This window comes from Dasypus novemcinctus, chromosome 17 (genome assembly GCF_030445035.2).
Source record: "Dasypus novemcinctus isolate mDasNov1 chromosome 17, mDasNov1.1.hap2, whole genome shotgun sequence".
Lineage (NCBI taxonomy): Eukaryota > Metazoa > Chordata > Mammalia > Cingulata > Dasypodidae > Dasypus > Dasypus novemcinctus.
The window spans coordinates 66,427,150-66,436,790 of NC_080689.1; the positions used below are offsets into that span (position 1 = coordinate 66,427,150).

The following is a 9,641-nucleotide window of genomic DNA, read 5'->3' on the forward strand; positions in this document are numbered from 1 at the left end:
TCCGGGAGCTTCCACGCTGGGTTGGGTCCCCCGAGCGCGGAAGGAACGCGCCCGCCCCCGGCCCCGCCCCGCCCCGCCAAATTTAAGAGCCCCCGCGGCCAGCTGCGGCAGTTCCCGCCCGCGGGCCTCGGACCCGGCGCAGGGTCTTCACGCGCCTCCCGCGCGCGCCGCGCCGTCCCGCAGCCGCGGGCGTCCCTGCCGTCGCCCGCCCGGGTGAGCCGCGCCATGCCCAGCCCCGCGCCGCGCCGCCGCCCGCCGCCCGCTCCGTCGGGCGCCGCGGTCCCGCCGCCGCGCTCAGGCCGCTCTCCCGCACTCCCTCGCCGCCTCGCGGCCCCCGGCTCGCCCCTGCGTACGGATGCCCGGCGCGTCCGGAGCGTGTCCGGGCGCCTCGAGTCCTCCTTCTCCGTCGAGGCCATCCTGGCGAGGCCCGACCCGGGCGCGCCCGCCGCCTCCCCGCTCTCGGTCGCCGCCTGCCCCGCCCGGGGCCTCTGGACCGCGCCCTCCGGGTCCCCGGTTCTGCCCTGGGCGTGCCCGGCCGCCTGGCTGCCCGCCTACCTGGGCGTGGGTCTTTACCCGTTGTGCCCCCCGTGCCCTGTACTGGGGCTGCGTGTGGCTCACTTCTGTGGCCTCCAGGGCCTCGACGTCACAGGTACGGGGTGCAGGCGCCTGGGGAAATGGGGTGTGTGTGTGGGGGGGTGGAGAGTGGAGGCCGCGACAGTAGGTACCGACTAGAGAGCTTCCTCAGTCTGAGAACCAACGGATGGAGCGGGACGGGCCACTACGGCGCAACCCTTGGCCGTCAAGTTAAAACAGGCTTGAGCGAGTGACGCCCTGAGACCCGACCCTGGCTCGTGGCTCAAGCCCGATGGGCGCGGGACGCGTGCAAATCAAAAGATGCGGGTGCTGCGCAGAGGGAATCCGGAGACAGCCCCTGCCAGCGCTGGGGCTGCAGGAGGACCCAGCCCTGCTCCCTGCCGCCCTTTGAAGGGGGATTTCTACGGAGTTCTTTGGGTCCTGGGTCCTCTCCTACCGTTTGGATAACGCTCAGACACTTGGCAAAGGCGCTGTCTTCCCCAAACGACGGCCCTGTCTTTCCGGGGAGACGAGGGTGTTCGCTGAGGCCTCCCCTGCTCGGGCTCTGCACTTAAACGCTCTGAGCCTGCTGGCTTCCCGAGCCCTGCGAAGGATACGGGGCAGGCGTGGGAAGGACCCTGGGGGGCCAGGCACTACATCCCAGGGAGAATTCAGCTGTTAAAGTAACTCTCTCCTCCTGCATTATCGTCCAGGTACAGGAGATGGGTCATGTTGGGATGCTTTCCCATATCCCCTATAATAGGAGCAAAATCAGTTCCCGGCTTATCCACCCATACCAGGATCCCTGCCACAACCTCAGCTGCTTCCTGCTCCTGGACGGCTCCCATCCTGCGTGTCCTCCAAGCCCTTTCAGCAGGGCTTTCCTCTCGCAGGAGTTGGAGGCCATCTCTCTTGCCAGCCTCCCATCCTGGTCCAAATAAACCCACCCTCCCTGCTACTGCTCCTGGGAGCCATGCCCATCTCTCCAAAGCCACCCTTCTCTGAGTTGCAGGTTACTACTTTACAGTGTAGACCACTCATTTTCAAGTTTGTTTTTGCATAGATATTACATTTACAAAGGCAAAGCTTCAAAATGTATACTAAGATACACCGAGAAGAGCTTCCCCTCGAACCCTGTCTCCCAGCCAGCGAGTTACCTCACTACAGGCAACTAGTAATACAGCTTCTTTATTCTCCCAGAAGTATTTTATGCACACTTAATATCTGAACACACCCGCCCATATATGTTTACATGAGTTATTTCTTCCCTTTCCCCCCCACATACTATCTGCACTGCCCTGCACCTTACCCTTTTCACTTGACCATGTGTCTTGGAGATCTTTTCATATCCATCCATAAAAAACTTTTATAGCCAAAGAGTGGTCTATTTTAAAGATGTAACAATGTATTTAATCAGGCCCCAATGAGTGTTTTCCATCTTTTTTCCCCCTATCTTTTTTTTTTTTTTTAAAGATTTATTTATTTACTTAATTTCCCCCCCTCCCCTGGTTGTCTGTTCTTGGTGTCTATTTGCTGCGTCTTGTTTCTTTGTCCGCTTCTGTTGTCGTCAGCGGCACGGGAAGTGTGGGCGGCGCCATTCCTGGGCAGGCTGCTCTTTCTTTTCGCGCTGGGCGGCTTTCCTCACGGGCGCACTCCTTGCCGGTGGCTCCCCCACGCGGGGGAACACCCTTGCGTGGCACGGCACTCCTTGCGCGCATCAGCGCTGCGCATGGCCAGTTCCACACGGGTCAAGGAGGCCTGGGGTTTGAACCGCGGACCTCCCATATGGTAGACGGACGCCCTAACCACTGGGCCAAAGTCCGTTTCCCATTCCCCCTATCTTTTGCTATTATGCACAGTGCTGTAACAAATAACCCTGCCTGTAGGATATTCCAGTTTAGCTGGATTTTCCTGGGTGAAAGGGTCTGTGCTCATGTAATTTTTTTTTTAAAGATTTATTTTTTATTTATTTTTCCCCTGGAGTTGTCTTTTCTCTGTGTCTATTTGCTGGGTGTTCTTTGTCCGCTTCTGTTGTTGTCAGTGGCATGGGAATCTGTGTTTCTTTTTGTTGCCTCATCTTGTTGTGTCAGCTCTCTGTGTGGGTGGCGCCAGTCCTCGGCAGGCTGAACTTTCTTTTGCACTGGGCAGCTCTCCTTACAGGCGCACTCCTAGTGTGTGGGGCTCCCCTACACGGGGACACCTCTGCGTGGCAGTGCACTCCTTGCACGCATCATTGCTGCGAAGGGGCCAGCTCCACACAGGTCAAGGAGGCCCGGGGTTTGAACCGTGGATCTCCCATGTGGTAGACGGATGCCCTAACCACTGGGCCAAGTCCACTTCCCTGTGCTCATGTAATTTTGCTCAAGATGTACTCTTACTCTCTTACCTGCATCCTTGACAACACAGTTGTGTTTATTCCACTTAGCTCTACCAACAGAAAAGAGATAGTATCCTTGTGTTTGTTCATTGTGCATTCCTCTAATAGGAGATTGAGTGTCTTTTCATACTTAACAGCCATTTGTATTTCCTTTCCTGTGAGCTCTCTGTTCATGTACTTGGCCCATTTTTCTATTTGGTCATTTTGAAAATTCATTTGTAGAAGCTCTTTTTGTATTGGAGAAATTAGCCCTTTGACTGTAATGAGGTGCAGATATTTTTTTCCTTTATTGGTCTTTGACTTTGATTAGAGTAAGGTTTTTGGTCATGCAGAAAATTTTTAAAAATATTTTTGTATTTGAATGTCTCAATCTTTTTGTGAGTGAGTTCTACATCTTATGTCATACTTAGAAAGTCCGTCCCCACTCCAAAGTCACAAAATAATTCTCCCCCGATTTCTTCTAAACTTTTGTGGGTTTACTTTTTTATGTTTGAATATTTGCTCCATTTAGATTTTTTTCTTGGGGCAAAATAATAGATCTGAATCGAGCTTAATGTTTTCCTGATGACTACCCATTTAGAAATAACCGCTTTCCCCAAAAGCTAACTGTCTCTTGTGTAGTTATAATATTTATAAGGACCCTTGGCTGTCCTCTTGCTGGATGTTAAACGCCTCACAAGAACTATAGTCTTAAATCCTTGTAAGGTTTGTTACCATTTTACTAATGAGGAAATCAAGGCTCAGAGGCATATATTGATGATGTAGCCAGGGTTCCAACCAGAGCACGAGAGGACCTTGCAGCATAGCCTAATTTTTCCAGATTCTGGGACAACGCAGGACAGACCAGGTCCACCAGGCTGGACAACCCCCTGGGGTTTTCCTGGCTATTTGGTCCTGCCTTGGCAGGTGCGTGGTGGGCCTGGGGGGCCCTTGGCAGGCAGGTCTGGGCAGCTGGGGCCCTGGCCTGGTTCCCTGCTCGGGGGCACTCTCTGCCAGCCCCGGAGCCTCCCAGAACTAGTGGAATTGAGGGGTCTTAGGACTGAAACTACCGTTGTTCCTCTGCCTGGACCACTCTCCTCCCAGAGAGCCCAGGCGCTCATTCCCTCATTCTCTTCAAATCCTAACTCAGGGTATCTCTCTACTGGCCCACAGCTTGGGGAGCTGATGGCACCTGTGTGTGCTAGAAAAGGGTGCCCCTACCTCCACGCAGACACAGCACCTTGTCAGGGGGCCTGAACTGGCCTGCAGCGAGTAGACAGCATTTCGGACCCCACTCATCTTCTCACCAGGGCGCCCGTGGGCAGGGCACAAGCTGTATGGTCATACATAATGGCTCTGTTCAGTGTCACCTCAGTGAGGTGGCCACCCTTTCCAAAGAGGCAAACTGCACTTCCCCATGCACGCACTCGGCCTGTCCCCCTCTCCCTGCTTGAGTTTTCTCCTTAGCACTTCCTGTCGTCTAACATTCTCAATCTTTTACTTACTTCCCTTGTTTACCATCTGTTTCCCCCACTTCTAAAACATAGCTCCATGAAGACAGGGATTTTCTGCCATGCCTGACACATAGTATGCACTCAAAAAAGTATTTGTTGAATGCATAAAAAGTGAACTCCTGGGGGCTCCTTCTCTGACCATCTGGTGGAGTCTCTTGAAGGAGAGGAGAGGGGGGATCAGGAGAAATGGAGTTGGACATCTCCTTTAGGGGCCAGAGTTCAAGCCATTTGGGTGGAGAGTAGTGGAGGCAGAAGTAGCCGCACAGCTTCTAGTCCCTTCTTTCTCATTGACTTGTCTTCTGTTATTCCTGCACAGTTTGTTCCCACTCTGCCCCTCCTGCTGTATCACCTGGCCCAAGGGAAGGCAGGGCAGTGGAGTTGTGTGCTTGTCCTCTTTCCTCCAAGATGGGTGGGTGGGTGCTACTAACCTCCCTTCCTGCTGGTTCCTCTAGGCTTGGAGCTGGCCCATCACCAAGGCCTATGGGGTCCCCTGGACTGGACCCCAGTCATGGACCTTCCTGACACCGAGAGATGCCAAAAGAGGGTTCGAACTATGTTTAGCTTGGAGCAGCTGGAAGAGCTGGAGAAAGTGTTTGCAAAACAGCACAATCTGGTGGGGAAGAAAAGGGCCCGACTGGCATCCCAGCTCAACCTTACGGAGAACCAGGTGGGAGCAGGTGCTCCGGTGGGGCCTGGGCACCTGGGGACACCTGGGGACACCTGGGGACAGAGGCTACCCTCTGGGAGGCCTGGGAGGGGGGGTGGGAGGAAGGATACGGGCCTTTGCCTTCTGTGCCAGGCTGTTGGGGAAGACAGGCCCTAACTGTTGGCACACTTGCCATATGATGAGCAAAATGGTCCCAGGTGAAATCACACTATGGGAAGAGCACATGATGTTAATCTATAATCAAGAATTTTACAATATTTCCAGGCTAAAAAAGAAGCAGACAATCAAGGGACTAGACATTTAAAATAGTAAGCACTCCTTGGACCCCATAGTCCCCTCCAGCTATTGCAAACTTCTCTAGAACTTGCTACACTCAACCTCTCTATGGTCCCTGCTCCCATTCACTCCCTAGGTCATTCCAATATGACTTCCCTACCAGTTCATCAGAGCTTCTCATCAAGGTCTCTAATGACCTCCATGTTGCCAAAGCCACCAGATGCTTTCCTCTCCCCAACTTATTCCACCACCTGACAGTACCCAATACAGTTGACCGCTCCTTCCTTTACTGAAACATGCTCTTGTCTTGGCTTCCAGGACCCCCTTTCTCTTGTTTTTTCCTTAGCTTTCTGGCAAATTCTTCCGTTTCCTTTGCTGTCTACTCTTCCCCTCTGTGACCTCAACTCTTTCTCTCCAGATGCTCTCATCCATTCCCAGGGTTTTAAATACCACACTACAAGCCAGGTCAAATGTGTATCCTCAGCCCCCCCCCCCCCCCCCCCGTCTTCTGACTCGTACCTTTCACTGTCTACTCCATGTCTCCACTTGGATGTCTCATGGGCAGGCACTTCAAATTTAACAAGTCTAAACCTCAATTCTTTATTCCCCTCCCCCCAGATCTGTTCTTTTCCTTATAAATATCCCACCATCCACCCAGTTGCTCAAAAAACCTAGGCATCTTTGATTCCACCGTCTCTCCTGCTTCTGGCCCACCCACAAGCCTCATCACTTCCACCTACAAAATACAGCATGAATTTATTCATTTCTCCCCGTCATCCCTAGTCCTCTCTCTCTCTAACACACACTTACACACACACACACTCACCCCAGCTCTTCCTGGATTACTGCAACAGTCTCCCAACTGTTTCCCTGCTTCTGCTCTAATCCATTCTTCACACAGCAGCCAGATGTGCAATTCACTTGAAATGTAAATAAAATTATGTCACCTCTCACTTGAAATCTCCCAAGTTGACACTATCTGTAGCCTTTAAGGTCCTGGGTGATCTGGCCACTCCTAATCCCACTCACCTGCCCTCCCTTCACTTTCTCCCCTCCCTCCTTCCAGATGCTTCAGCCATGCTATCCCCTTTCTGATCAAACATGCCAAGCTTGGTTCCACCTTAGAGCCTCCGTACAGGTTGTCCCCCCTAGGCTGGCCTCTCCCTCTCTGAGCCTCAGCTTAAATGCTGGCTCCTCAGGGAGGGTCCCCCTCCCCAGCCCCAGCCCCACCTCCATTTGTTAATATGTCACCCTGCTTCTTTACATGTTTGCAGTCTCCCTCACCAGGCTGAGTCCACGCAAGCAGGGACCATGTCTGTGTTGCTCACCACTGTATCACCATCACCTAGGACAGTGCTTGAGACATAGTAGGAGTTCAATAAATACTTGTTGAATGAATGAATGGCAACTGGAATTACAGGGAAGGGTGTTTTGGAGAGCTACTTCCCTTAGAAGGAAGAGCAAGTCTGGGCCAGGAAGAGAGAGGGATGGGTACTCTGGGAATGGGGGATCAACAGGAACATCTGTTTGCATTCTGATCTCTCTACCACCCCCAATTACAGGTGAGGGTCTGGTTCCAAAACCGCAGGGTCAAGTATCAGAAGCAGCAAAAACTGAAACCAGTGGCCCCATCTGCCAAGGCTACCTTTCCGATCGAGCCCACCAGCAGGTCCAACCCTGGCATCCAGAGTGAAGACACCGAGTCAGGAGCGGACAGCTGAGGAATGGGCCAGAGGCTCCCCCCAGGATGTCTGGGCTAGTCCATCCTGGACGCACCCACCGGACCTCCCTACCCCACAGTTGGATTTGACTTGACAGTCAAAGGGCCTTCCCAGGGTCACAGGGCCCCAAACGGAACTGACCTGTCAAACCGAGGCCCTCTTTTCTATATTGACTCCAGGGAAGCCGGAATAATGAACTGGTCAGAGGCATAGACTTTGACCTTCAGCTCCATGCCCTTGGCCAACTTACCGAACTGAGTCTTTTTGCCTTTTTGCTCCATCAATATAATGGGTGTGTAATAATATACACCTCCCAGAGATGGGATGAAGTCTGTAAAGCCCTTCAAACGTGCCAGGCCAAGTACCAAGTGTACAGTAACTGTTAGGCTTCTAGGCCTTCCTCCCCTGGGCGAGTTGCACCCACACCAGCCCTGGTCTCCTTAGGGATTCATCTTTCCCTGGCCTGGCTTTGGAGAAGGGAACTCCACTTGGGGTAGTAGCATTGAGAGCAAGGAGAAGGGAAAGGTAGACGATTTGGCTCCCTACTCACAGATTTTCCCAAGGTTTTCCTGTTTTCTCTTAACTTTTACCATTCTTAGAAGGAGCTCTAGCCCAGCTGCCTTAGAGCTGCCATCTTTTCCCCTCCAACTACCCACATGACCCCCTTCCCATTTTTATATACAATAGAAAAGTTTGACTCCGTCTTTGCCAAGGCTGGTATTCTATCATAAACGGCTGTCTTTTCATAAGATGGTTGTCATCTCCCTCCCTTCACAACCCTGACTCACGGCTCCTGTTCCTTCCCAGGAAATCAACTTGGTTTCTCCTTAAGAAGCCTGGCTGAGGCCAACCCCTGTGAGGCTTGCCACCAGCATTTCTGGAACCGGTTTCTGTTGCTCCACACACCTGAGCCCACCTCTGTTGAGAGTACCAATTCAGAATCTAGAATGGCTCCAGGGGGCGGAGAGAAGGGAGGGATGTGCCAGGAGGCCTGCCTTGCCATCTGGTGGTGAAAGAGGGCATGTTCCCCAGTTGCTCTCAAGGCAGAGGTTCCTGAGGAAGAGGAAAGGCCAGGAGCAGAGTAGGCTTCCCAGGGGCCACCTGCCCCCAGAGCAATGGACTGTCCTCTCCCAGGACCTAGGCTTGAAGGGGCAGGGTCTGGCTTCAAGAATCCTTCTTCATCCCTGTCCATTGAGGAGATCCTTCCTAAAACTGGGCTTGAAGGAACCAGCTGCACCTGCCTCTTCTAAAAAGAACTGAATGTACTTACCTGTTCAGAGTTACTGAGTTCTACCCAACTCCCAAATGTCACCATGAGACCACAACAGATGCAGGTGCAGGTCCCTTCAAAGGGGCACAGTAGCAAGTGAGGGAAGTGGACTTGGCTCAACGGATAGAGTGTCCGCCTACCACATGGGAGGTCCAGGGTTCAAACCCAAGACCTCCTGACCTATGTGGTGAGTTGGCCCACGCGTAGTGCTCATGCACGCAAGGAGTGCCCTGCCACGCAGGGGTGTCCCCTGCATAGGGGAGCCCACATGCAAGGAGTGTGCCCCGTAAGGAGAGCCGCCCAGCGCGAAAAAAGTGCAGCCTGCCCAGGAGTGGTGCCGCACACACGGAGAGCTGACGCAGCAAGATGACGCAACAAAGATACAGATTCCCGTGCCCCTGACAAGAATACAAGTGGACACGGAAGAACACGCAGCGAATGGACAGAGAGCAGACAACTGAGGGGGTGGGAAGGAAGGGGAGAGAAATAAATAAAAAATCTTTTTTTTTTTTTTAAATAGAAGCAAGTGAGGGGAAAAGAAAACAAAATAACAGGGTGTGGTAGTTCGATCAGGCCTACAGTGGGGACAGATGCTATAAGTCAGCGGTGTGCAGTTTTTTGGGGTCCTGAACAGGGGTCCCTCCTGCTGTTCTCTGGGCAATGTGCACATGCACATTCATTTCTGCATACCACCCCAGGGGTCCTCAGGCCTCCAGAGGTCCCCAATGGGCCCCTCCACCTACCCCAAGCTCCCTGAAGAGTCCGGCAAGGCACACGTCCCTTTGGTCTTTCAGGGGACTGTCCGCCCCACTGCCCTCGGCCTTTGTGGGATGGATAGGTGGGGTGAGTAAGGCCTGGGGTGACCGGGCCCTCCCCCCAGTTTGAGGGTCTGAGAGGATAGGAGAAAACCTGCCTTCTGCTGTCCAACCTCGCGGGCTTTACTCAACGAGGTGGGCCCCTGGGCAGGCAGGGACAACAGACTCGTAACCACGGACTGGGACACAGATGCACACATTAAAACGACACCACGCAGACTCTGATGCAGAGGTGCATGCTGGCTCTGAGGACACGGGCGGACATCACACCGCGCAGATGTGAAGAAGCACAAAGGCAGGCGCGGCGACACGCTGGGAACGCACCCAACGACCTAAATACACAAGCACGAGGGACCTAGATTCTGACTCGCTGCGGCGCAAACCCTCGCTGCCTGGCGGCCACGCACGCCGGGGGCGGGGCCGGGGGCGGGGCCTCCCGGGTCGAGGCG

General features: G+C 53.6%; 1 protein-coding gene across 1 annotated transcript; it reads left to right on the plus strand.

Annotated features, from left to right (window-relative positions):
* Nucleotides 1-225: 225 nt before the first annotated feature.
* On the plus strand, nt 226-7,107 carry NOTO (notochord homeobox). The gene is made up of 3 exons (XM_058277966.1): nt 226-649; nt 4,896-5,110; nt 6,949-7,107. The coding sequence occupies exons 1-3, from the start codon at nt 226-228 to the stop codon at nt 7,105-7,107; spliced, it is 798 nt and encodes a 265-aa protein (XP_058133949.1).
* Nucleotides 7,108-9,641: the final 2,534 nt, after the last annotated feature.